The sequence below is a fragment of the Tenrec ecaudatus genome, chromosome 17 (assembly GCF_050624435.1).
Source record: "Tenrec ecaudatus isolate mTenEca1 chromosome 17, mTenEca1.hap1, whole genome shotgun sequence".
In the NCBI taxonomy this organism is placed as follows: Eukaryota; Metazoa; Chordata; class Mammalia; order Afrosoricida; family Tenrecidae; genus Tenrec; species Tenrec ecaudatus.
In genome coordinates this window covers 18469873-18497424 of record NC_134546.1, presented here as the reverse complement: position 1 = coordinate 18497424, position 27552 = coordinate 18469873, and the positions used below count along the sequence as shown (strand labels likewise).

Genomic DNA, 27552 nt, shown 5'->3' with positions numbered 1-27552 from the left:
CTAAAACCAAAATATCCCAGGAGACATGCAGCCCCCTCTTTTCTCTAGGCAGCTGTTGACGCTGGAGCCTGGCCGCCCCTCTCCCATCAGTTGTGCTGTTGGCTTCCCAGGCCCCAGGGCTGAGCTGGACTGGGCTGGAGTAGGCCCCTCCACATGCCCAGAAGCTGCAGGCTCCAGGGTCTCCAGGGGGCCTGTTTTACCTTTCTGACCAGCCCAGGGAGGGTGCTCCCGACAGCCTCACAGACAGAGGGAGTGGCAGCCAAGGTGTGCCTGGGCCCCTGGAGTGGCACATGGGAAGAGGAGGCTCAGCAAGGCTACAGGGATCACCTGCGGGAGAGAAAGAAAGGTTATCTGAGGAAGGTCCCACGAGAAGCAGGCGCTTCCAGCTCGGGGGTCAAAGCTACCAGCTGGGACACAGGAATAGGAGAGAGTAAGTATGTGTCCATCAAGATCCAAAACAGGTCACGAGGTGAGTCAAGTGCACCGAGAAGTCTTCTGTCTACCTCAGGAAACTATTCATCCTTTAGGACTGAGGTAGATAGGTAATTGTTAATTTGAGGATTAAGCATTGTAGGGGTGGAGTCTAGCTTGTCAATCAGATCATAGGCAATGAGGTCTCTGTGTGGGCATGGCTTTCTCCTGAGAAATATGGGAAATCCGGTACTTCCTCCTTGGAGGCAGGAGACACTTCTGTCTCTGACACTCCGTGGGAGACAGAGCAGCTGACAAGACACATGGACCCACCCTGATGCAGAGACCCCTGCCGGCACTGAGATGTTTCCAATGACACTGGACCCAAAGACTTTCTACCCACTGGCCTGTGATCTTCTACATTCAGCAGCATTGCGTGTGTTTCATGAGTCTGAAGAGGGCTTTATAAATTGGTATGGGACATATGGGCTAATATTGAACTTATGGACTTGATCTGGATGGGGCTGGGATGTTTTCTCAATGTTCAATTGTATATAAATCTCTTTCTGATACACATATGTTTCTTATACACATAGGTGTTTCTCTAGTCCACCCGGACTGACACAAGGACCCAGAGTCCTTTGGATTCAGAGTCCTTACATCGAGAACTTTAAAGACCCAGGAGCCATGAGAGAAAGAGAGCCATAACACTGGAGATGGTATGAGACAGGGAGAAGCAGCAGCCCTAGATGATTCACTTGGTGTGGCGCTGTGGCTGCTTATGGTGACCATAGTCGGGCAGCTACAGTGGGCCGTAGAGCCAAAGAGCTGAGAGCCTCTGGGCAGGCATCTCCCAAGTGGAGTGGGGTACCGCCAGGCACTTTGTCACACTCGGCTAAGCGGGCTGAAGAGCAGGGGCTGCCTGTGGGCATGGCCCATCCTGACTGAAGAACTATGCTGACTTGTTCCTGATCCTAATTGTACCCGGCTACTTCCCTCACGACTACTGAAGTGGAAGGACAGCGCAGGACTTCTATGAGCCCAAAGATGAGAGAACTCTTCCTGTGGGAAGGGGGGCAGTGAGTGTTAGCAATGATGGAGTGGAACAGCAGTTTGGAAAGCTCAGACACTGGGGGCCTCTTTAACTACTCTGCTTTCATTCCAATCCCTTATAAATGATCCAGGTAGGCAGGAGACCTTTTCTTTCTCAGGTGCGATCTGGCTATGGCAGGAGGTGGGGACCACCAGATATCACCCGACAGTAGCTGAGGGAAGTAGATTGCTCGGGTCAGAGCAGTGGTTCTCAACCTGTGGGTCCAGACCCCTTTGCAGTAGAACGACCCTTTCACAGGAGTCGCCTAAGACCATTGGAAAACACCTATTTCTGACGGTCTTAGGAACCGAGACTCTGCTTCTCTATCCGTCTCCAGGCAGGCCCGCCCACATGCAGATACGCCCACATACGAGTACCCGGCAGGAAGACTGTTACCCATGCTACACCATGCTTCAAGACAACATTTCATTTACTTGCCATTAGAAATGAATATTTCACAATATAGAATGACATATCATTTTTGTGATGAATCACTATGCTTTCATTATTTTCATTTGTAACCATGAAAATACATCCGGCCTATCAGATATTTACATGACGATTCATCACAGTAGCAAAATGACAGTGATGAAGTAGCAACAAAAATAGTTTTATGGTTGGGGAGTCACCACAGTATAAGGAATTATATGAAAGGGTCGCGGCATTAGGAAGATTGAGAACCACCGGACTAGAGGCTCTGGATACATGGAGCCTTTGGGCTGTCCAGAAAACCTCTGTAAAGCAAGTGGTAAGATCAGCATTGGGCTAAAAGGCCAGGGGATGTGGGAAAGTTTGGAAGGAGAAAGCCAAGAGTGGGAAGCTAGGATCCTAAACCCTGGCTGTAGATATTGTCCCCATTTGTGATTCCAAGCTTGCAACCCCAAAGTGTAAGGGAAGATTGAGTTAAAGGGGTAGCTGGAGGATCTTGACTGACAAGGTAAAACTGTAGGGTTAACGGCAACTTGGTCCAATTTTTTACTGTATCCCAGCAACACTACAGGCTGGTACACTTAATCAGAATGTATTCCCTCTTTAAGTATTGAAAAACAAAGATGCTAATTTGAGGACTAAGTTGATCTGACCCAAGCCATGGTATTTTAATCGCCTCGCATGCATGTGGAAGTTGGACCTTGGAGAAGGAGGGCCAAAGAAGAACCAGTGCATTTGAATTATGGCCCTGGGAAAGGACACTGAAGGTGCCTCGGACGGCCGAAAGGACACTCATACCTGTCTTGGAAGAAGTGCAGTCATATTGTTCCTTACAACCAAGGATGGTCAGACTTCAGCTTATGTTCTTTGGGCATGTTACCAGGAGAGACCAGTCCCTGGAAAAGGACATCCTGCTTGGTAGAGAGGCCGTGAAAAAGAGGGAGACCCTGGCCAGATGATTGACACCTTGGCTTCAACATTGGACTCAAACATAAGAACAAGTGTGAGAATGGCACAGGACTGAGCAGTGCTTTGTTCTGTTGTGCACGGGCCACTATGCGTAGGAGCTGAAAACAATTGTTTCCTCCCTAACCGAAGCGATCTTGTGTCAAGAGTGTTCACTCATAACCATGGCCCTCTATTGCCACTACACTTCCCCTCTGTCTAGAAAAACATGGTCCATCAGGAATATAATTGGAGGCACATATATCCTTAAAATTTTTACAATATAAAAAGAATTGATGAAACTAATTTTAAAAAATAATTTTATTGGGGGTTCATACTACTCATCACAATCCATCCATAGATCCATTGTGTCAAGCACATTTTTACATTTGTTGCCATCATCATTCTCAAAACATTTTCTTTCTACTTGAGCCCTTGCTATCAGCTCCTCATTTATTTCCCCTCCCTCTCCCATACTCCCTCTGTCCCAAACCCTTGATACTTTATAAATTATTATATTTTCATGTTTTAAACTGTCTGATGTCTCCCTTCACCCACTTTTCTGTTGTCTGCCCCCAAGGCGGAAGTTATATGTAGATCATTGTGATTGGTTCCCCCTTTCTTCCTCACCTTCCCCTTCCCCTCCTGGTATCGCTACTCTTTATTATTGGTCCAAGTGGTTTATCTGTCCTGGATTCCCTGTGTTTCCAGCTCTTATCTGGAAACCTGTGTACATGCTCTGGTCTAGCCAGATTTGTAAGGTAGAATTGGGATCATGATAGTGGAGGGGAGGGGGGGAGAAAGCATTAAAGAACTAGAGGAAAGTTGTTTCATTGGTGCTATGCTGCTCCCTGGCTGGCTCATTTCCTCCCTGCGACCCTTCTGTAAGGGATTTCCAGTGCCTACAGATGGGCTTTGAGTCTCCACTCCACACTCTACCTCATTCACAATGATATGATTTTTTGTTCTTTGATGCCTGGTATCTGATCCTATTGACACCTCATGATCACACAGGCTGGTGTGCTTCTTCCATGTGGGCTTTGTTGCTTCTCAGCTAGATGGCCGTTTATTGGATGAAACTAATTTTAATGACATTCTTTAACCAAATAGATGCTCAGGAAATTATTTCAACTTGGAAATAACTTAATAATACGAATGAGGTATTTTACATTTCCACACCAAGTCTTTGAAATCTGGCACAGCTTTCAAATGCTGGTGTCAGATGTTGAATTTGTGCTGGTAACATGAAATGCAGTCCAGTCGTAGAAGCGAAGTTACTTTTAATCAAAAAAGGTTTTTTGCACATTGGTTTAGCTTTTAAATAAAACTAGAATTCAGTTCCAGAGCCACACTGGCTACATTTCAAGTGTATCACCTATTTTGGACAGCACAGGTTCAGTTACTTTTGGCAAATCTAAATTCCTGTCTGTTTTTCAACTCTTCCACAGTTCCTGTTACCTCACAGCACCCACTGCTCTGTAAAAGGGCTCTCCCCTGTAGTCATACCCGTGACCCTCTCATGTTATGCCTAGTGCCCTTTCGGGGCTTTGGCTGATCCTCTGTCAGAAGCTCGTCAGTCTTCCACCTATCCAGAACCCCTGTAAAGGCCACCAGCCTCACCCAAATGTTACCACTCCCACGAAGCCTTCTCTTTTGCCATAGGGAACATTCGTCTTGCAAGAGTTACCATAGTTTTCTCTCTCCTAGATTGTCCACTATGGATGGCAAGGACGAGATTATGTAAACCCTGTCACCTTTACGCACGTCACCTCCAGGACCTAGAGCAATATAATGAATGTTTGGGTTTTGTTTTGCTTTTTGGTTGGTTGGTTAATTTGACTCCTTTGAGGCCTTGTTTGGGGGACTGGTGCACTCACTAAATGTTTATTCCCGGATTCCTTTCTTGTAAGAATGCCAGACTTAGCAAATAAAGAGAGAGACACCAGTCAAATATGAATTTTAGATAAATAACCAAAAATTAATATAATACTTTAATGGGATAGTCTTATAATAAAAATTTACTCCTTGTTTCTCTGAAATTCAACTTTGACTGAGTGTTCTGTATTTTGTCTGACAATATGACTTTCATGACAATCTGGTTTGCTATCTGCTCAACATCCATCCATCCCTCGATATTCCCCTGGGAAACCGTTACTCCCTCAATCTCAGACTGTCCTGCGATGTATTTCTTAAGACAGCCCCTCCAGCCATAGTCTTGTATCTCCCACTAAAGGAGTGGGTGGTGGTATGCAAATCAAGTGCTTGTGACCCACTAAGGGGCTCGGATATCTTGCTAATGATTTAAATAAGGTATATGGCACCCTTGTGGGCTGAGAACATGCAAATAAGATCTACAGGGTGCTTCCAAAATCTCAAGAAGACGTGGAATGAAAAGATCATGGAATTTGTTTTACAGCCTTTTTGAACCGGCCTCCTATGGGACCCAACTAGGGGATAATTTTGCCATCCCACCAAGCTGGAAAGAGAGCCCATTCCAGAGCAGAGAGGGGGCTTCACAATCACCAAGAAGAGGTGAGAGCACAGTGCATCCTTTGGAGCCAGGATCTCTGCACTGGGACCCACCTTACCTCAGGTAGACAGAGAGAGAGAGAGAGAGAACTGCAGCACTGGAGACAGGGAGAGACAGCAAGACGTGGTCGTAGAGAAATAGCAGCAGCAGAACCAGGAGACAAGCAGCAGAAGGCATGGTGGGCTCCTGGTCCACAGAGTGAGAAAGCTGAATGCTCTTGGAGGGGGTTGCTGGCAGATTGGGGGGGGCGGTCTCCAGCCACCTCTTGGTCATCTAATGAGCTTTGTAACTCTTGCTTGAGAAAGCCAGAGACCGAATGCCTGAGAGAGACCTGCTTGAAAGCACAGCTAAGCAGAGGCTGTCCTGACACCAAATCAATGAGACCTGAGTCATTTCTAATCTTGTTACTTCCCCAAACAACTCCATAACTGTGAGTCTTGTGGCCACTCAGCAAATTCTTGAGCCCAGCAGAGAAATAGAGACTGCTGTGGAAGGGACAGCTGGTGTCAGAATCGATGAAAAAGGTTGGTGAGAGGAAGCATGCCTGGACCTCTGCTTCATAGGAATCAGCTTCAGGTTGAAGCCAATGGTGGTTCTCCTCTAGGTGATGAGAGAAGAGGTCAAGGCCTCTCACCGCACCATTTTCACACAGGCTATGCCGTTTCATTGGAGTTCACCTTCCTGCTTCTCCCACCACCATCTTGAAAGGAGAGCACCTGAATTAGGCCCAGGCAGAGAGCCTCCTTAGTGTGAACAGTGATTTGTTCAGGGCCGGCCACCTAACCCCAAAGAAACTAATAAGAACCCTCCCCAGGGCATTTGAGGACAGATAGGCTCCACTAAATAGCCAACTTATTAGAGTGGCATTGTTGGTGTCTAGTGTCTATTTGCTTCCTATGGAGAAACACTGCCCGAGATTTAAGGCAACAGAGAGAAAAGCAGACCTCAGGGCTGGAGGTTCCAGAGCACATGCTGGGAATATCTGGATGTAGCTACCCTGGGACTTTTCGTTTGTATTAGCCACTCATTTGCCTTGTTTAGCTTACCCTGGTGAAAATGGACTTCTATCACATACTGCAACTGCAAGAATCTTCTCTTGTTGTTTAGTTATTCATTGAAGGGGTCTGTTCGATCATTTACAGATATTCGCCGATGTGCGCACACACACATTTCCACCCTTCCTCGGGAGAGAGGATGAGCCTGATAGAGGAAGAAGGAGAGACCCAGGAGAAAAGGCGTCTCCTGTGTCTCTTTAGCCCCGGTGGAGTAGATAGCGGTTATACATTGGGCTGACATCTGCTAGGTCAACAGTTCAAATCCACCACCCGCTCCGTAGGAGACAGGGCTTTCTACTCCTGGACCATCTGGGAAACGACTGTGTCCTATAGGGTCACTCGAGGTGCCTCTTTAGAGCACACCCTCCCTGCCCCCCTGCAGGCCCGGGTTTGAGGCCTAGGCTGCCCCGCCCACCCGGCCCTACCTGCAACATGGCCAGGGCCCGCCAGAAGAGCCTAGAGTTGCGAATGCACAGGTCCAGCAGGTGGTTTTCTAGAATCTTCCCCAGGAGCTCCTGGCTCCCTGTACTCACTGTATTGGGCACCCACTTGGTGCTTAGCTCACGCTGACACTGATAGGGAGATATCAGAAATGGGAGCAGGGGAGAGCAGCAGGCCAGGCGTGACTCTGGAGACAGAAGTCCAGGGGTTGAAACCCTGAGGCCAAAATGCAGGTGTCATTTCCTTGACGGGCACAGGGTTTCAACGTTGGGACAGTCCTAAGCCTAAACTATACCGGACAAAACAGGTGGTTTCACACATGTGTGGGTTTTTTGTTATTTTTTTACATTTGTGGTTTTGACGCCTGGTAGATGGATACTTTCTTTGAATCCTTTCAAGTGGGAATTTGCTCTTGTCAAATTTTTCTTCCTTCTCCCTGGGTACCAGATAGAGTAGGAGCCAGAAGTCCTTGGATTCCTTCCCCTGCACCACACTCTGCTGAAGGGCAGAGATGGGGGTCTTCTTTGTATCCAGAGCTCTGGTCTTTTTGCCAGTTATTGACCCATAGCTGTTGATCACTACATTCTTGTTGAAAAATGAACGAATTCCACTTAATCCTCATAATAACCCCACCGGGACGTGCTTTCTATCCCCATTTCTTCATCTGAGGGAACTAGAGCCCGGAAGGAAATGAAGTGGGCTAAGCTCATATAGAAGGGGGCCTGGTTAAGCATTCAGTTGTTAACTGAAAGATCAGCAGCTCAAACTACATCTAGAAGATAAGAACAATATCTCCTATTGTTACCCTCAAGACTGAGCACTGTGCTCACTCCCATGTCCGGGGTGGGATAATCACACTGCGCTGATGTGGGGGAATGCCCTTGCTCTCTGCATGCTGAGATACTTAGTGTGAAGTGTCATGATACCCCCAATTAGCTTTCAAATGATTCAGGGGAAAAGAGGACGATGAAACAAATGTTACTGAAGGACGGAAAGTCTATGCTCATTGTAGTCTTCTTCCCAAACTTTCTTCAGGCTTGAGACCTTTCCAAATAAAAGTGAGAGGGTTTTCCATCACACATATTTCAGCAAGTTAGTATTTCAAAAGCCCCAGTGGACAATTCCTTCGATCAATAATTTCTGTACATTTTGAAAGAGAATAACTAACGCTGAGTAAAAGATAAAGTCAGGTTAATCGATTTCAGTATTTAAAAAACGTCAAGTAAAACTTCTTCACATAAAAAATATCCAAAGAGCCCTTAGGAATGGAAACTAATATTTGTCTTATTCCAAGACACTCAACCTGCTCTGTAGGGACAATTTCACTCCAGTCCAGGAATATGCTCACGTGGAGGGACAAAAGTGTAGCTTATTCCTGCGATACTAAATGATGCTTATACTCTGGATACGGTCTGTATTCAACAAGGCACTCCTTCTCATGTGGACATCAGACTTCACTTACCCTATGTATTCAGAATCATTGACTTTGCGAGTTGTAAAACTAGGGGCAGGGGGGTGTCCCCTCCCATGCCTGCAGAGGCCCCCATAAAGGAGGTTGGAAGGAAATCAGACGACCATCAGATGCCTATGAATACTCCAAACTGAGCATGCTCCTACTCAAGCCCCTGAGCCAGGTGGGAGGTACACCTGGGCGGTCTAAACTAGGCCCAGGCTCATGACATCACCCAGGTGGGATCAACCCAGCAATGGGGTCGACCAATACCATCAACCATGCCTGGGTTTGAAATTAGCCTGGCTGTGAGACAGCCACTCTCTCCCCTGGCTCCTCACAGCAGAGGAGGGCTCGAAGGCACACATGAGCCCATTCCAGTCTACTCGGGGCCCACAGCCTCTTGGCCCACATGCTCTTCGTCTTTGGGGTTTTGGGCTTCTGGCCCCCTGGGATCGCCACCCCCCAAATCTGCACGCGAGGGTGATCTTTTCCACGTGGTTGTTCGACCCAGGTATGAACCCCAGTGTGGCCTCCCCGCGGCTGGGCATGCTTCCCAGAACTGGTGCATATCCTTTTGAGACCGTAAAACCTGAAACTTCTCCTAAACCCACCTGGATTACAAAACAGGTTTCAGCATGAATTCTTTCATCGTTCATCATACCAAGAACCAAGGTATGACCCACTCGGAAAAACCTTACACTACATCTCCCAAGTTCTCCTGGGGGCGGGGGCGGGGGCGAGGAATTCCATAAACCTTTACAATGAGATGAACAAATGACTTCGGAGAACTCCCAGGAGGCACGGCTGCCTCCTCCTCCTCTGTAGACACCCTGCAAGGGCACAATTCACACAGCCTGTAGCCCCAAAAACCTCTCTGACTCTAGCAGGAGGTCCAAAGGAGCCATCTTCCCCACCGAAAGCTCAGCCAACCATTCTAAACTCGTCAGCTTGAGTTACCAAGGAAATGCACACAGCCCTTCATTTCCTCTGCCAGTCAAAGGCGAGTTTGCCTTTTAGGGGCACTTTGTGGTGTGCCTATTCAAGGGCTGGGGAAAGTAGAACAGCCTGTGACAGGGCTAAAAGGAAACAGTAGTCACCAAGCTACCTAAGACAGACCCCGCAGGACTCTGGAACATGTTTCCATTGCCTAGGCTTGCTCATGGAGAGCGCCTGTCTTTAAGGCTGGTTCCTGTTTACTGCAGATGGTCCACGTATCCTGACTTTAGTCTAAAATGCTACTTTAGAGCCTTCGTCACATCAAATGCGTCAGCAGCTTAGATTCGCTCACTTTTGCCATCTGGATAGCAGGCATTAATGTTTTATGACCCAACTTGATCTTGCCTTGCCAAAAAGAACAAGAGAAGTGCTGTCCTTGGCATCTGGGAGCTGTCACAATGCTCACATCTAAGGCATGATATTTTCTTGTTGAGTGTAAACAATTTCATAGAAAACCAAATATCAGCCGAGGTCACTCGGTGACCGTAATGAGATGATACATAGAAAACTGGACCACTTCCTGTGGTCATGGAACAAGCATACATATACCCACCCTCCCAGTTAAGGTGAGGGACGTGGCTGCTTTGTCAATTACAGTGTTAGATTTACCTCCTGCTTAGTAACATTTCTAAATCTCTGCAGTCAGAGGATCGCCCCAGTCCCCGATGGCATCCAATCCAAAGCAAACCTCTACAGTCTAACCTTCCCCCAACATAGGCCCAAACCCTCGAAGAAGTCTTTTCCATAGTCTGTTATTGTGGTTCTGCATGGTTCCCAGCGGTATGGTTCCCTTTGATATGGTAAGAGTAAATTAAATTTCCTTTTAAAAATGCATAAATAAAAGGTAAATGAAAAACGTGGAAAATGTGAGCAGAAAAGAGAGACGCCTGCTGTCCTTGTCATATGTACCCATTCTTACAAATCAGTAAGATAAAAGTGACTATTCTTTTATGGTCAAAACCCATTGAAAAATACCTTCCTAGGGGCAAAAACTATAAAGAAGCAAGACATGGAAGGAAAAAACCCAAATGGCCAATATCTATCTATCTTTCCGAAGTCAACTTCTGTACTCATTGTCATCAAATCAAAATGAATTAAATATAAATGACAACAACAGTAGGAGATGGAATGCGTAGCTAATTGCCTCCGTGAAGCACTCCTTTGCCATGAGACCAGAAGAACTGGATGGTGTCCGACTACCATTACTAGACATTTGGGACACAGATTCCATAGAGCAAGCCTGTTGAAAAGGAAGGGGTGATGCGGAATAGAATTTTAAACTTCTTATGGGCTCTAGACTTTCTCATGAACTCAAGATCAGAGGATCAATGAACTCTTGAAACTATTGCTCTGAGATACTCTTAACCATTCAAACAAAAGTAGCCCCTGAACTCACTGAACTCGGCGTAAACTTCAACAGTAGTTGAGCTTAAGGAGTTAAACAGGTCTGCCTTGAGTATTTGGTTCTCTATCAGCTACCTGGGGGGAAGGCGAGAGTGAGTTTGTTTTAATGTGGGAGGAAGAGCTTAGAAAAGGATAGGGCGAATGCTGCACCACTCAAAGGTAGACTGAATAAGGCTGGATTGTGTATGTGCAGGAACTGTTGAAATGGCATGTATGTTGCTGTGTATACCCTCAACAACAACAAAATAAATAATACCTAAAGAGGGAAAAACAACACTGAAATGTCTTTTTCTTTTTTGCTGTGCTGATTAGCAGATACCAAAAAGAACAATGTGGATGGAGGAGAGGATGGGGAGAAAATGAAGAGCTGATACCAAGGGCTCAAGTAGAAAGAAAATGTTTAGAGAATGATGATGGCAACAAATGTAAAAATGTGCTTGACACAATGGATGGATGGATTGTGATAAGAGTTGTAGGTGCCCCCAATAAAATGATTTAAAATGAAATAAAATAAAAAGAACAATGTTATCTAAGGTTTATCACAGCATGGGGGAACATGCTTTGCTGGCTTATAAACCTCTCTGCAGGGTGTGATAGATTGGATCGTTCCCACCCCCAAAATGAGTTGTAATTCTAGCCCCTATTCCTGTGGATATAATTGAATGCACTAGAGTCTGCCAATTAGTTCAGGTCATTCCAGTGTAGGTAGAATTTGCTCAGCTAGCTTTGTGGAGGTCCAGCTCTAGCCTTCACATCCCAGTTTCTGGAATCTCCCACCCCTCCCCACCCTCATTCCAGACAGGACCTTCTCATTCTTAATCCCTGGATGAAGTTCCCTTCAGATTCAAAGACCAGTAGCCATGTGATGCTGGTGATGGCAGGAAAGAGCTTCTTCAGAGAGAGAAACAGGATGGGCATCCCTAGGAAGGCCTTACGGTAACTGCCATCCCAGAGCCTCCTCTCCAAGGACTGCCCCACAGTACTGGGTTGCAGGGCTTGAGTGTTGGGGATCTTCTCTTTCACCTGCTCCACCAGTGTCTGCACCTCCGTGAGCTTGTCTAGGAAAGTCCAGCTGTCCAGCTGTTCCTCCTGTTTCCTTGGGTCCCCTCGGGATATTTGCTCTGTCCTTATCTCTGAGCACCTGTTCCAAGACCCAGAAAATGATCATTGTACTGCCCCCAGCCCCACACCCCATGACGCCCATCTTCTTGCTCCCATCCAGGGTGAAAATGAACAGCACGCTATCAACTTCCATGAGGATGGCAGGACGAAAGTCAGGATGTCCTCCTGGGAGAAGGAGAACTGGGCCCGCTAGAGCCAGAACATGGATTTGTATACTGAAGAGAACTTTTGAGGCCACCTCTCATTTACAGATGATAAAAACAGAATCAAGGAGGTGAAGTATTTTGCTCAGGATGGCCCACCGCGTCAGTACAAGAGCCTTGGACTAGAATCAGGGTTGGGACTGAGGGTAGCGTTTTCACCGTGTGCTTCCCCATACACTACCTGGTATTCTAGACCAGTGGTTCTCAACCTTCCTAATGCTGTGGCCCTTCCATACACTTCCTCATGTTGTGGCCCCCCAACCATAAAATTATTTTCATTGCTACTTCATCACTGTCATTTTGCTACTGTTACGAATCAGGCGGCCCCTGTGAAAGGGTCATTCGACCCCAAAAGGGGTTATGACCCACAGGTTGAGAACCGCTGATCTAGACCATCCCATTGCCCTCCCCTACCTCTCTGCACCTGCCCCCTTTCTCCCACCCTCTGCACACCAGTGGTCATAATGAATTCCCCAAGTGCCAATCTCCTCCCACCTGGTTGGTGGGTCTAGCCTTCTGGTTAAACATGTCATTGTGATCACCGATGAGAGAGCCACAGCTGCCTTGGAAGTCTGGGGGATTTCAGGACATGAAAGAATGCTGGGTTTTTAGGAAAGGAAGGTTTTAGGCTTGGAGGTGTCAACAGAGCTGGGAAGGAAGACTCGGGCGTTTCAAGCTATAGTGAAGTTGTGGGGTGGGGGGAGTTGGGTGCGGAGGCATCATCAGCGTACAGTAGGAGCGAAGGGAACAGGAACTGCGGGAGGGTTCAAATGCCTGTTTGGGCAGGAGTGGAAAACCATTGAATGAAGAGTCCCCGGATCTTGGGAGGAGGGAAGAATCTGGATAGCTGACCGATCAGTTGGGATCCGGTAAAATCAGGATGAGAGGTTGGAATGGGGTCCCCCCTAGCACCAACGGTGTGGATGCACTCTACACCATCCATGATGGCAATACACCCAGCCTTTCTTCTCCAGGCTGGGAATGGCTCAGGACATGATGGGATCACAAAGGAAAGTGGTCAGAGATCAGAGAAAGATGTATATGATTTTTTTTCTCTTAAAAAGTCTACCAGGACCTCCAACATGTAGGTCCCAAACACCCTGCCCATTACCATGTCTCAGAGCATTTCCCCTATTCTCTGACCCCAGGCCACCTTCCCCCTCTAAATGCATGGTGCTGGCTGGCTTCATCAGGCTGCAACCTTGGGACTTTGGTTGTAGGTCACTTGATGAGCTCACTCATCTGTAGGCATCTGGGGGGAAGGCTACCAGCTCCTAAGGCCACCCCTCAGAAAGGCCGAGTGCCCCCTGCCATGGAGAGGAAGAGGCACAGTTCCTTAAAGCTAAGTTCTACTGGTGGCTGGTGGAGGTACAGAGGGGGGCCAGGCGGCATTCTGAAAGGGCTTCCAGGGGCAGAAAAGGAAAAAGCAGAGAAAGAGACCAGGGCATCTGGGGCCTATGAGGAAGAGGATGGGGTCCAGGAAGACAGTTGAGACATCTGAGAGTTGAGGTAAATGGGCGCTCTGTCAGCTGATTTAGCACTGGACTAGGGATCCTGCAGAGCCGTGGTTCTCAACCTGTGGTTTGCGACCCCTTTAGGGGTCGAACAACCCTTTCAAGGGGTCACCCGATTCAGAACAGTAGCAAAATGACAGTGATGAAGGAGCAGTGAAAATACTGTTATGGTTGGGGGTCCCCACCACATGAGGAAGTGTATGAAAGGGTTACGGTGTGAGGAATGTTGAGAGTCCCTGCTGCAGAGGGGAGTAGACCCAAGGCCGAAGGAGCTCTTCCATGGCCGATCTGCATGGTCCCTGCATGAACGGAGTCATAGGAGCGGGGTGAACTTTGGGTGATCTAGGCTGGTTCAAGGGTTAGGTGTGTGACCTGAGAACTCCAAGTCCACTGGAAGCAAACCAGGCTCTGGTCTCATGGTGGGGATGACGTCATTCACCAGCCCGTTCCTTGCCCAGAGAAGAAGCAGCCAGCCTAGTCTCTCAATCGGCACTGGCTGGGTCCCCACCAACTCCAGCCCTCCCTCTTGCCTAACGGAGGCAGGGTGGTCCTTGCCTCCTGGTCCTTGTCTGACTCTGACCTCGTTCTTGTCCAGGACCACCCTACCTCTGAGAGGCTGCAATGTCCCGCTCCATAGACTTGTGAGCTGCCAGGAACAGGGTTTCCAGGAGGATCCTAGTGGCACTTCCACCTTTCTTCTGAGAGGAGCTGCGGAGGACCTCGGGCTAAGAAGGCAAGGGGATGAGGGAGGGGTGGAGAGAGAGAAGAGGATGAAGAGGCCACTGGGCAATGACCATCAGGCCTGCACGGTGGCCCCTGTGCACTGTGAGAATGCAGCTGAGAGAGGAAGAGGAGGCAAAGGGCCACCTTTCGTCATTCCTGTGGAACAGCCAGGACTCAGTGGGGGAGAAATCATCCGAGGGGACACCAAGGTCAGTTCACATACCCTCGTCCACGAAGACAATGCTCTGCATCCTAGTGTGCTGAGCAGTGATGGGGTCTTCAAAGCCTGCGAGGTGCCCCTGCTGCTCTCTCCCTGTCCAGAGCAAAGGATTGTGATGAGAATCACAGTCGCAAGGAAACAGTTCACCCAAGGGACTAGTGGACCGCGTGAACACCAGCCTCCACCACACCGAGACCAGGAGAGCTAGGTAGTGCCTGGCTACCGGTGCTGACCTCTCTAAAGGGTCATGGAGAGAGTGGGAGAAAAATGTGGAACAAAACTCAAATCAATGACAAAGACCGGGCTTTCTGGTCTGAGAGAGACTAGTGGAACCCCTGAGATGGCCCCCTAGACGCCCTTCAGGCATGCAGCCTAGCTCACCCTCCTCTCGCTCAAACGACAAGCCAAATCTATTAGGTGAACAGTCATGCTAGGGAGGGGCCGCTCCTTAGGACAATCAACTTAGGAGCAAGTGGGAAGAGCTACCCTGGAGGTGCGGCAGTCAGTGTTATGAATCAAAAGGCGTGTGAATTGTAGAATGGAAAACCAATAATAGACTCTGTACACTTTCACCCAAATCACAGCAGAAAGAAAAGAAAACCCACGCCGAGTGGCTTTCCCATTAGCCGGAGAACGTTCCCACACTTCCTCCCGCAGGATTCTCTTACAGTCGTTGGTCAGTCCAGACACCAGATGTCATAGGCTTTGGACAGATCAATAAAGCAGCTGCGGTCATGGTCCAGGTAGGCAACACAGCAGGCAAAACAGAAAAGAGATCACTGCAGAGAGATGACACGTGATAGGAACAAGTTGTGACTGCAAAAGCGAGATTAAAAGTGAACAGTTGCAGAGAGAAGAGAGTGCACTTGGAAGATGCAAGACCGGAGCTGGTGTAATATGGAATGCCGCGGATGTGCCTGTCGCTGGCAGGGGAAGGATGGATGGGGCTTTGGCCAAGGCCTTTGGCCAAAGTAATGGGATCTGGTGCCATCCAGTCCATTTGAATCTTTCCCGGAGTAGACAGCCTCCTCTTTCTCCCATGGAGCGGCTGGTGGTTGTGAACTGCTGACCTTGTGTTAAGCAGCTTAATACATAACCCACCACTCCAGAAGGGCTCTTGATTTGGAAGCAAAGGGACCCATTTTGACATCACCAGGGCAGATCATCAGGTCTTTCCTCCCCAAAGTCAGTCACTTGGGGGTTTGAACTGCAGACCTTTTGTTAGAAGCCAAGCTGTGAACCACCACACCACTAGATCTCATGTTCATGAGACTCAGCCGCGATTCAGAGGTGGACTACAACAACAGAGCACTGGAGGTTGAGAAGGCACACCTCATTTCGGAGAGGATTACAAAGGCTGGGCAATGAAACCGCATCTCATTTTTGTTAAGCTCATATTTGAAATTTGAACATATGAAAGAGATAAGACAAAATAAGGCAATTCATCATTCTAGTCAATACTTTCTACACACAGATGCAAAATATAGCCCCTAGAGCATTTCAGGGTTTAGTGACGACTGATCTGAGACACGGGATCATAATGAAGTTAAAGCATCTTAAGGTGAAAAAGTAAAAGAAGATGGAATGTGATTTATAACATTTCAGCCGATGCACTGCTTCAGGATGTTGACAAGCTGTAACAGACTCTAAAATCAGAGGCCCTAAGGCAGGAGCGAGGAATCCCAAGGCGCCGGGGCTACGGGAGAGAGCGGGGAAAGGAGAGAGAGACCTTACCTTCCTATTTCTCGTGCAATTTTGGCATCCACTCTGCACCTTGGAGGAGTGCTGACCTCCAGTCTACAATGGGATCATTTCTGGGCTTCAAGAGAGACAGACGTGAGAGGATTGTCCTTGAGAATCTCAGAGAGGGACCTCAGCTGGGGGCCAGGATCAAAGGTCAGAATGGGGTTGGGAGTTGAGGTCACCAACTCTACAGAGCTCACTGGGCTTCTTATCTCTACATTGCAAGGACGGTGTTTCGTAGAACATTCTGTAACGTAAGCCCCAAACAATATTTGAAATCCAGCCTGACACTAGCACCTTTTTGTGTCCTGTTCCTTTGAGGTGCCCGCACAAGCCACACTCTCTGCAGGACCCCAGGCGGATGTCTGTTTGCCAAGTGTCAGAATTGCCAACGTATGTTCAGTCTGAGGGACCATCAGAAGTCCTGCACATCCTGTAAATATATCCTGGAAATCCCTCCAAACAGTGAACCTGAGGGGGGATAACATTCCTAATTAGAGAACCAAGCTAGTGTGGTACCTAAAAGCTGGCAAACATCCCTTTCATCGGTGAATTAATCAAAAACAAAACAATTTCTTTTTTTTTTACAAAACAATTTCTTAAGGAGACAAGAAAGCTACAAACTTGTTATCTCCCTTGAGCATAGGCTCCCAAACTTATTTGGCCTACTGCCCCCTTTTCAAGAAAAAAAAATTTACTTAGGGCTTCCTGGTGATAAAAAACTTGTACTCTAGCTCATAATCCACGACTGTGTAAGTAAGCATCTGCTTGTACAGCCCCCCTGGATCGCTCCAGTGCCCACCAGGAGGCAGTATCGCCCACTTTTGGAAAACACAGCCCAAACCTGTTACAGATTCAATTGTGACCCCAAAATCTATATTGTAGCATTGGCTCCCGTATCTATTGATGTAATCCTGTTGGGGAATGGGTTTTCTTTTGTCAGGTTCACAAGGTCATACCAGAGTGGAATGGGTCCTAAACCCAATCACTTCAGAGTGACCAAAAGAGCACCTAGACCCAAGATGCAAGGCTGGTCCCAGACGGGAATTAGCCAAGCTGAGGCCCTGATTTGGGTTTCTAGCCTCCTGAACTATGAGAAAATGAATTTCTGTTCATTTTGTGTGTGTGGAATTTCTGTTCTTGATAGTCACCCACTTGTGGTATTTCCTTTCAAGAGTACTAGTAACTAAGACAGGCATAAACCATGGGATCGCAAAGAAAGAGGATCTTCCTTCTATAGTTGATCTGCCATGGCTTTGCTACTGAATCACCCACTGTGGTAACTCTCCGAGTTATGTGGACATAGCATCCCATCTCTGCAAAGTCCATCCCTTCTCGAACATATTGTATACTTTTTCACCTGTCTTACATGTACAGCAAACACATTTACAATGTTCCATACCCATTATGTAAAATGTGTCTTACAATTTGTCCTCAGACGACTTCTGATGCTACCTAGAGGCGTCATAAGGCCCTTATAAACAAAGAGAAGAGGCTGTGTCCATAGTCAATGGTTTAAAACCAAGATTCCCAAACTTGGCCAGAGATCCAATCCATCAGGGGAGCTTTTTTTTTTCTTCTTAATTAATTATCCATTTCTGGGAACCACCCCCACCCTAAGATTCAAATTCAGTAGCTCTGGAGAGGAGCCCAACAATCTGTATTTTTAAAAGGCTTCCCAGACGACGCTGAAGATCAGCCAAGTTTGGGAGCCGCTGATTTAAAGGAACAACGGGAAGATCTCCACGCCTACCTTGTTTGAAATTCTTCATTTCACTGAGTCACAGCGCCTGAAATTAGCATCCCCTGCAGCAGATCCATTTTGGTGATGGAGAGTCCTCTGTTAAAAGGATCTGGGTTCAGGTTATCTTAGGCTTATTTATACCTTTGTATGAGTTATTCTGCAAACCTAGAATCTAGGAGTTAAAAAAAAAAGTAGCTCATAAAGAACCCACCCTACCCCCTCTCCGCAGATCACCTCTGAATACACTGAGTTCCTGTTGGATTATTCAGCAAGCCTTTGCTGGAGTGCCTTCAGTGACAGGAGGCCCTTAGCTTCAGGTGGCTCAAACCTGACTGTGCATCAGGTTTCCTAGGGATGCTTCAAAATAGTAGACATCCCAGAGCTGTACACCAAACCTGCTGAAGCAGACCTCTTAGATGTGGGCTAGGAATCTGTGGTCTTCCTTAGTTCTAACGCTCGCCAGGCAGCGCATCCACAGAGCCACATCTGAGCGCTGCTTGCTGGCTTAATATTTTGACCCTCTCTGAGATCAGACAAAATGGCCATTTCAACAGAGAGTACGAAGGCAGCGATTTGGAGGCTCAGAACCCTCAAAGAAGGGGCATAAGGGAGGGGGTTTGCACAGCCAGAGGGGACTAAAGGGGGGCCTACAAGAATGAGGGAGTGTGGGTGCTAAACTAAGGGAGGTGGACAGAGGAAGAAGAAGCTGTTCAGGACCCTGGACTCCTGTTTTGAAAGCTGCTTGGAGCCCACACAAAATGAAAGAACATTATTTCTGTCCTATTCTCCCCCTGCCCTGATTTTCCATGCTTTCTCGCCTCCTGTTTTGAAGGTATGCTTTTCGGCTTTTTATGCATCCTTTGTAGACTGACTGCCTCTAATACTTTTTGAAACAAGGAGAGAGGGTGAGTGAATGGAAGGACCGATCCAAAGAACCTCTCGGGCTTCAGGGCACCCCATGTTTCTTTCAGTTTTCTGAAATGTGGTGAACAAGACCCTGTGTGCCCTCTCCTCGGTGGCTTTGTGAACCTTGACCAGGGTCCTCCAGCCCCCACACCCTCAGGGTTCAAGTGAGTCACCACCTTTCTTGACTGCAGGCTCACCTGGCCATGTTCACTGGGTTAAAACCAACCAGGACTGGCAAGAAAACAGTCGGGTTATCATGCAGTCTTCCATTTGACCAGCCACAAAGGGAGCCTGGTGGGAGAGGGTGCGAGGGCGAGAAATGACTGATGGCAGGTGACTGAGCTTTGTCTGAGGACTACGTGCACCCGAAAACTTTGTTCTAAATGCAGACTTCTGGGCACAGTTCAGATCGACCCGGTCAGGATCTGAAGGAGAGGGTCAGGTATCTACATTTTTAACAAGCTCCCTGAGGAAATCACACGTGGGGTAAAATTGGAAAACTTTTCAATTACTCAAACTCTTTATAGTCAATGTTCTCCTTCTAGGACGGCTTTGATCGAATTTCCACTCAGATTGTTAGACCAAGGTCGCTACCAAATTGAAAGAAAGCTTGGAGTCATTGAACCAAGTGCTTCTCCCACTCCCTGGGGCTCTTTAAAACGCAAACTCAGACTCGGTGGGTCTGGGGTAGGGTCCACGGGTCTGCCTTTCTCCTAAGTCTCATGGTGTGGCTGGGACAGATGGCACAGGCACCATTAAGTAGCAAGGGATCGGGTTTCTTTGGTAAAGGGCCAGTGGTGGCTATTTTAGGTTTTGTGGACCCTGCTGCAACTACTCAACCCTGACCTCCTCATGGAAGCAGCCACAGGCCTGTAAATAAGCAGGCCTTCCTGTGTTTCAACAGAACTTGATTTATAAGCCAGGTGGCCCCTCTGATTGGCTGGCAGCACAGGTGACCAACCCCTGGATTGGTTCATCTCTTGTGATTGTGGAGGGGACTGCATGTATATTCCTCTTCCCACTTGGCCACCACTGAGGAATTCCTGTTTTCAGGGGCCCACCTCGTCCATCTATTTTCTATTCCCGACCCTGTGAAATAGACACACTCAATCCACCTTTACACTCACAGAGTCTACCGAAATGCCAATGGCAATCACACGCTTCTTCGCAGCAGCCACCTAGGAGACAAGTCGGGGTGGGGGACTGCCACTAAGGAGTCTAGGGTGCACATCTATTGTGTGAGATGATCAGGGTCCCATCCAGGGGACGGGCAGACTTCCAGTGAATTACTGGGGCTTTTCTGTCCCCCTCGGGGAAGGAACACAAAGCTCCTTCAACTCCTCAATCCCATGTAAGGTGCTCTCTTTTGTTCCTTCCCTCCCTAGAGGCCACCACAGACCTAAGGGAACAGATTCAGGGTCAGTGGGGCTGGGTGGAGACAAGGAGCCATGCTTTGTTAGGTCAGCCTGCACCTAGAGAAGCAAACAAAGGGAAACACTCATTGACTGAGCTTTCACTGTTTGCTTAACATTGCTTCAAGGCGCTTGCTCAGCACCCTGAAAAACTCGAAATTCCTGCAAGGGCTGCCAAAAGGCAGCACAGCCAAGTGCAAAACCGAAGGCATGGGTGGTGGGGACCCAGGCAAAGGGGACACATTCTCTGTTCAAAGGCATTCCAAAGGATCTTCGGAAAATGACTATTGTGGCCAAATAAAATATTCCTAGGGCAGTTTGCCCTACCTGTGGCCCCCTGCAATGAAGCAAGTGTAAAAGGTTTCTGTCCTTGACCTTTCATCAACTGGTTGAAGGAGACCAGTTGGCTCAGAGAGAAGGTGAGGAGGTAATAACAGTGGAAGAACAAACTGTCTTGGATTTGTCACTACTAGATGGCAGAGGGTTACCCACTGGGCTAATAAGCAATAAGCAAGGTCAGTGATTCAAACTCTGCAGCTGAGGGAGAAAGGTGGGCCTCCCTGCGCCTGTAAGCATTGAAAGTCTCAGAAACCCAAAAGGGCAGTTCCGCTCCGTCCTATTGAGTCCTTATCAGGCAGAATCACATCCACTCGGTGGCAGTGGGTAGATGGCAAAAATCTCAGACCAGTGCTTAACTCAGCCCGGCTTGGATTCTGACATTCACAGCGGTGCGTTTGAGATGATCCATTCCACTGGGATACAGAGACATTGGCAAGAGACTTCTTGTTGTTTGTTTCAGATGCACAGTGATGGCCTGAGCTACCCTGCCCGGTCAGTCCTGTATCACCCTCACAGCCACTGCTGTGTCTGAGCTCAGTGTGGCAGCCACTGGGTCAGCTCAGCTCATCGAAGCTCTTCCTCTGAAGGCCAAAGAAGATTAACCCAAGGACCCTGCTCTCTCTGAGCACCACCCCTAGAGCTCTGCCTGCACCCTTGCCTGGCCACTAGAGGCTCCTGTGGGTGCCTCTTGGTGTGTAGCCTGTCTCCCTAGCCACTGGTGTGGCGCTCTGGAGTGGAAGACTCCAGGGCAGATTACTCTTGACCTTCAACGCACAATGTCTTCTTCTCAGAGGGATGTTCGGCCTGGAAGTACAGGATTACACACCCAGACACAGGCCCACCCCACTACAACGAGCCTGTCCGAGCAACAGTGCACTGCCCCAGGAGGCCAGAGATCAGGGTCCTCGGGGTCAGCAGAGATCAGGGGCCCTGGCCATGGCTTGGTCTCATGCTCTGTACAACACATGCCCTGCCCTACTTGCCCTCTCTGTCCTCTCGGAAAGGAAGGGGACAGAAGCTTCCAAGCCCCAGGTGTGCAGACCCTGAACTGGATGTTTCAAGAGGGAACAAAAGTTGTACAGAAATAGGAATACTGCAATGTGATTTCGAAGCCAAGGTCTCTGCCCTAAAAACATGAGCCAACAATCCACTTTACAGAGCAAACAGCACTTCAAACGTCCATAGCTCTTGGCTACAAGGGCAGATGTGGCTATTGAAACCCCATTACTCCGATGATGAAACCCCAGGGTCCGCACAGGTCGGCTGGTGGTCATGCGGCTGGTAGAATTGGAACTCACACCCAGGTCGGCCCAGGGTGGTGCCCGCGCCCAGAGTCATGCTCACCCAAGGCATGAAATAATTTAGGATTACACGACTATCATAACGGATACAAATGAGTAATAAATACCCACATAGTGCTGTTCGACGCATAAAGATAGTCCCTTAACCTGTGCCATTGCGTCCTCGTCCCCACAGCTCCTGGAGGGTTCATCTGATTTACAGGTGGGAACCTAAGGGGGCAGATTAACTCAACTCTCCCAATTAAGTGGCAGTTCTTTCATCTTCAATCCCCCACCACCACCCCACCCGCCCCATAAACCAGGCACAAAGAATTCATCGCTCCAACGTTTTAACGCGAAGCAGACACATGGGGACAGCTCCATAAATATTTACTGAATAACTGAAAGAATGAATGAGCGAGTGATGGAATCAATAGCCGAATCCCAATGGGGGAAAGACTTTTCAAAGCTGAACCACTCTCACAACTCAGGAATTGTTAACACAGTTATCCCGACCGCTCCGTGCCCTGCTCCCTGACCCACCTCCTGCGCTCACAGTGGGATTTCGCCGCCCGACTTGGCAGTTCCCATCCGGCCGGGAGGGGCTCTCCCAAGTGCCGGAGACCCCCGCCCCCCGCCGCGGCGCCTCCGGCTCACGCCCCCGGCCGGCGCATCTCCGAGAGCTGGGGGCCCAGGAGGCTGCCATTGGGAGGGTCGTGGGAGGAGCCCCAAGAGAACAGGGCGGGGGGGGGGGAGAGGCCGCGGGGGAGGGGGGATGACGGCGACGAGCACCCCGGCGGGGCGGGGCGGGCCCCACGTCCCGGCCGGGCTGCGGCGGAGCCGGCGGGGCAGGCTCTGCAGAAGGCAGCGGCTTGCTCGCCGGGACGGTCACCTCCCGCTGCAGGGGCCGGCGGAGCAGCCGCACTGCCTCCTGCGCCGGGCCTGCCTGGCCGCGCCGGCACCGCCCCCGGCTCGGGACCGACTGCGGGGCCCGTCGGAGCTCCGGGCTCCGCAGACCCGCGGCCCGCGCCCCCTGAGTCCGCGCCCCCTGCGCCCGCGGCCCGCGGCTGGCGCCGCGCTGCAGCCTTGCCGAGCCGGCGCCGGGATGGGGTAGGGGCAACGCCACGGAGTCGGGCCATGGGCCGCCCTCTGGGAACGGAGCAGCCCCCCGAGGCCTGACGGACCGCGAGGACCCGCGGAGGTGGGTGTGGGCCGGGCAGAACCGCGCGCTGGGGGCTCCGGGGCGATGAGGGGGTGGGTGCCACCTGAGCAGTGGGGACTCTGAGGCTGTTGTGCGGCCGGCCGGAATGGTAGTGGAGGGGAGCCCCCCCCCACACAACTCTTGCCCTGCCAGGAACCCCGCGGGTGTCAAGCGGATGCCCCAGTGTCCCCCAGCGGACTCGATGGGGACCATGGCTTCACTGATGCCCCTCTCCCCATACCTGAGCCCCACGGTCCTCCTGCTGGTCAGTTGTGACCTGGGCTTTGTGCGAGCAGGTGAGTAGAAAGGAGTGGAGGCCGTGGCGGTGAACCAGAACTGGTCAGTGGGTGCAACCTTGTTAACCTGTGAACACACGGGCGCCCGCAGACCGGCCTCCCTCTCCCGTGAACGTGACGGTCACTCATCTCAGAGCCAACTCGGCCACTGTGTCCTGGGACGTCCCAGAAGGCAACATCGTCATTGGCTACTCCATTTCCCAGCAAGTATGAACCTCCCCTCTGCTCCCCCAACCAGTTTCCTATTGCCCCCATCCACCACCATCACCCAGCATATGGGGGATTCCGGATGTGGCGGTTCCCAGCTCAAGCTGCCCTTCTCAACAAACTCCCTTGGAGAGTTTGGATGGACACCCGCCTGGCCTGGGCCTGGGGTGAGGCTGTCCCTTCTCCCATCCCTGCAGCGGCAGAATGGCCCTGGGCAGCGAGTGATTCGGGAAGTCAACACCACCACTCGGGCCTGCGCCCTGTGGGGCCTGGCGGAAGACAGCGACTACACTGTGCAGGTCAGGAGCATCGGCCTCCGGGGAGAGAGCCCCCCAGGGCCCCGGGTGCACTTCCGAACTCTCAAGGGCTCTGACCGGCTCCCCTCAAACAGCTCAAGCCCGGGTAAGCCTTTCCCATTGATTACCCAAGGCGAAGGCCTAGTGCAGCTGAGATGCTTAAGAGGATGACTTAATTCCTTGGTCTGCCAGGGAAGGAAGGAAAAGCGGGTGGGCAGGGGAACGGGTATGGACAGACTGCTGATTAATCGTTTGGGGGAAGGGTTTTAAGATTTCTCCTCCCCAATCTCCCAGCGGCTGGAGCCTGCAGGAGTTGAGTACCTGACTTGCAGCCCTCTGTTCAGTGGTCACACACCTGTCCGCCAGTGGCTTCCTCCCAAACTGGGGCTACCTACAACTTCAGGGGCAACCTGTGGTGGGTGTACCCAGACTCTCTTCTCTAGGGTCTCCGGTCCTAGCTGGGCCCCTGGTGACCTCGGAAGTCGGTCTCTCCCTTTCTCAGGTGATATCACAGTGGAGGGTCTGGATGGTGAGCGACCGCTGCAGACGGGGGAGGTGGTCATCATTGTGGTGGTTCTGCTCATGTGGGCTGGTGAGTAAGCAGTGGACATGCACGGGCAGATCAGGGACTCAGGAAGTGGGGCTCAGTGAAGGTGGGAGGAGCCAAGGTTGTCCGAAGAAACCAGAGTGAGAAAAGTGGATTGGGGAGGTGCTTTGTGGAGGGGGGTCATTGGGGTATTTGAAGAGAGGAAGAGGAGGCTGTGGGAAACCCAGGCAGACAGATAGTGGCTTGTGGGGGCGCCAAGAATCCTTTGCTTCTCAGATTTTCTAGAAGCTAGGTGGGTATCTTTTTTGTCTTCTTTTTAAAAAATAAATCATTTTATTGGGGGGGCCCTTACAGCTCTTATAACAATCCATGCATCAATTGTATCACGCACATTTGTACCTATGTTGCCATCATCCTTTTCAAAACATTTTCTTTCTACTGGAGCCCTTGATATCAGCTCCTCGTTTTTTCCCTCCCTCCCTCACCCTCCTTCCCTTGAGAAACCCTGATAAATAATAAATGATTATTGTTCTCACATCTTACACCCTCCGATGTCTCCATTCACCCACGTTTTTTTTTGTTCATCTCCCTTAGGAGAGGGGGATGTTATACATCAATCATTGCAATTGGTTCCCCCTTTCTCCCCCTTACCCTCATGGTATTGCTACAGGTATCTTCTTTTCAATATTGTTTTATTGATATGAAATTCACATATATACTTCCATAATTAATTTTCTTTTAAAGAGTTGTATATGCATCATTACAGCCAGTTCTAGTGCAACCTGCCCCCTCCTGCATCCATTCTTTGCTCCCCCATGTCCTTCCCCCTCCCTCCTCATCCCTGATACGCCATTGCATCAGCTGTTGTCTCTGTGCATAGGGGGATTGGGTATCTTGCCCTTCAAGGCTATGAGTGGAGCGGTCACGGCCAAGTCTCAAATTTGTACTGTTGCCATTTCAGCTGTAATTGGGCTCTTCTGCCGTCAATATGACATCATCAAGGACAACGACTCCAACAACAACCCCAAAGAGAAGGGGAAGGGGACAGAGCAGAGTCCTCAGGGAAGACCAGTGGGGACAAGACAGGTGACGTGGGTGCCTGGGAGGGTGGGAAGGGTGATGGTTGCCCCTGAGAAGCAATCAGAAAGAGTGAGAAGGGCAAAGAGGGATAGGAGAAGGAGATGGAAAGTCAGGGATGGGAGACGCTGGAGAGAAGGGGTGGCCCCTATGACTTACCTGAAATTAGAGCCTAATACCATTTTGTTTCACAGAAAAAGTCACCGTCCATCAACACCATTGATGTATGAGTGACAGACCGGAACCAGAAGAAAGATGCACTAACAGCCTGGGCCTGGGACTGGGGCTGGGGCTGGGGCTGGGGCCAGGAGGAGCCCAAGTTGATGGTCTGCCCAAGACTGACCGATCCTGTAATCTCCCAGAGGGTAATGACACTCCCACAATCTCAGGCCTGGTGCCCATCCTCTTTCCACTGTGAGCATGGGGGCCAGAAGGTAGGTTACAGACTTGTACCCCTGGACCTAGAGTGGCTATCAGATGGGATGTCTTCCACCAACCTCTAGTCCAGGGGAAAGTCACTTTTCAACCCTATTCCATTGAGTCCCAAACAGGGGCCCCATGTCACCTACATCAGGACTCCTAACATCCCCAGCTATCCCCACATTTGCCTCTGGGCCTCAGGGGGAGGGTAACCACCCCCTTCTCAATACGTGAAAGGAACTGTCTGGGCCTGGAGGAGAGGCTGCACTGCACTACTCCAATGTCTTCCACGGAGCCTCAGGTGCTCCCCCCCCCCATCACCTGGCAGTCCATCAGCTGCTAGTGATCTCACCCCATGGACAGTTTTCCAATAAAGGTTCTTGGACAAACTGGAGCAGGCTATAGCGTATACTGGACAGTCTGCGGAAGACATGTGCCCGCCTTTTCTCTCTTCTGACTGCAAGGGCCCCTCACACCAACCGCTTGGGGGAGCAAAGTCTCACGGGAGGCATTTGCTTCAGTTTTCCAGCCTAGAGGGGGTGAAGGGGGTTGGGCAGGAAAGAGGGGTGTAGAAAACTAGAATCTTCTTTGCTTCTCATCCTCTGCATGAGAAGCGGGGAAAGAGAAGGATATTGGTTCTTCCTGCACTTGCATGAGAGGGCCGACAGCCTTTGCACCTCCACTACCATATTAGCAGCCGAGCTCCTGACGGTTTACTCTTCTGCCTTCTCCATCAAGCCTGGCCAGAGATGGACCGATGACAGAGCGGTGATGGCAATGGATCTCTTGTTGCCACGTGCTCCACTCTGGGGACCCCTGCCCCTTTCCCTCCCCACCTTTGTTTCCCCCTTTGTCTCTGTCTCTCTGTTCTGTTGGTCAGTGAGAAGTGTACTGAGTCCATGTCCAAGTTCTGCCATGGTGTCCACAGGAGGACTCTGGAAATAAAACAGAGGGGTTTGTATTCCCCTGTCAAAAGCATTATAACTTGAGGTCGGCCCCTCTGGGGCTGACTTGTTTCCTGTGTAAATACTATCTGTCCTTGACTGCCTCTTGATTTCCCAGGCGGGTTGGAGGCAGTGAGAGAAATATCTGCTGACATCTATAATCACCTTGGGGGCTCAGGGGAAGGTCTCAGGACCCAGAATATGTCTGGACAGACTTTGTGACACTTTCTGGAGCGTCAAGGGTCTTCTCCATTTGGGATCGTCCCAGGGAAGGTTTTATGAATGTCTCCCTTTCTGCCCCTGACTCTTGGGTGTATTACAAGAAAATAGCCCATTCATTCTGGAAAGGATCCTAGCTATACAACCCTATGGTTAACAAGTCACTATCCTTTCTACTTAACTGAGCTCCAGGCTTCGTTATCTCAAGTCCTAATCTACCAGGTGAGCCAGGCATGTCCACCCTAAGCTATAATTTCTTCTCCCAATGTGGAGTAGGACACCCTCACACCCTCTCCATGGTTCCTGGTTCCCAAACACTCATCTCACAGAGTGACCAAGCATAATTTCTTGTGATGGCTGTCTATAGTAGCATGGCATGGAG

General features: G+C 49.8%; 2 protein-coding genes across 2 annotated transcripts; one reads left to right on the top strand and one right to left on the bottom strand.

Annotated features, from left to right (window-relative positions):
• On the bottom strand, window positions 1-22021 carry GCKR (glucokinase regulator). Its single transcript, XM_075536063.1, is given in 25 exon segments — window positions 1-212; window positions 215-263; window positions 265-327; window positions 1609-1658; window positions 1661-1713; window positions 2210-2238; window positions 6889-7033; window positions 11575-11815; window positions 11970-12017; window positions 12020-12068; window positions 12578-12657; window positions 12992-13057; window positions 13236-13277; window positions 13280-13334; window positions 14105-14115; window positions 14198-14304; window positions 16330-16353; window positions 19130-19187; window positions 19190-19223; window positions 20054-20110; window positions 20255-20314; window positions 20316-20331; window positions 20672-20702; window positions 20705-20751; window positions 21984-22021. Coding segments are annotated over 25 exon segments (1665 nt in total).
• Window positions 22022-22806: 785 nt separating this feature from the next.
• On the top strand, window positions 22807-26396 carry FNDC4 (fibronectin type III domain containing 4). Its single transcript, XM_075535704.1, has 7 exons — window positions 22807-23164; window positions 23318-23460; window positions 23552-23667; window positions 23865-24069; window positions 24466-24555; window positions 25472-25596; window positions 25782-26396. The coding sequence occupies exons 2-7, from the start codon at window positions 23340-23342 to the stop codon at window positions 25815-25817; spliced, it is 693 nt and encodes a 230-aa protein (XP_075391819.1). The 5' UTR covers window positions 22807-23164; window positions 23318-23339; the 3' UTR covers window positions 25818-26396.
• Window positions 26397-27552: the final 1156 nt, after the last annotated feature.

Bases quoted from the DNA above. Each gene is read 5' to 3' on its own strand.
- FNDC4 (XM_075535704.1), top strand. From the start codon at position 23,340: ATGCCCCAGTGTCCCCCAGCGGACTCGATGGGGACCATGGCTTCACTG. The intron at 23,668-23,864 runs GTATGAACCTCC...CCATCCCTGCAG, and splicing joins GCTACTCCATTTCCCAGCAA to CGGCAGAATGGCCCTGGGCA. The intron at 24,070-24,465 runs GTAAGCCTTTCC...TCCCTTTCTCAG, and splicing joins CTCAAACAGCTCAAGCCCGG to GTGATATCACAGTGGAGGGT.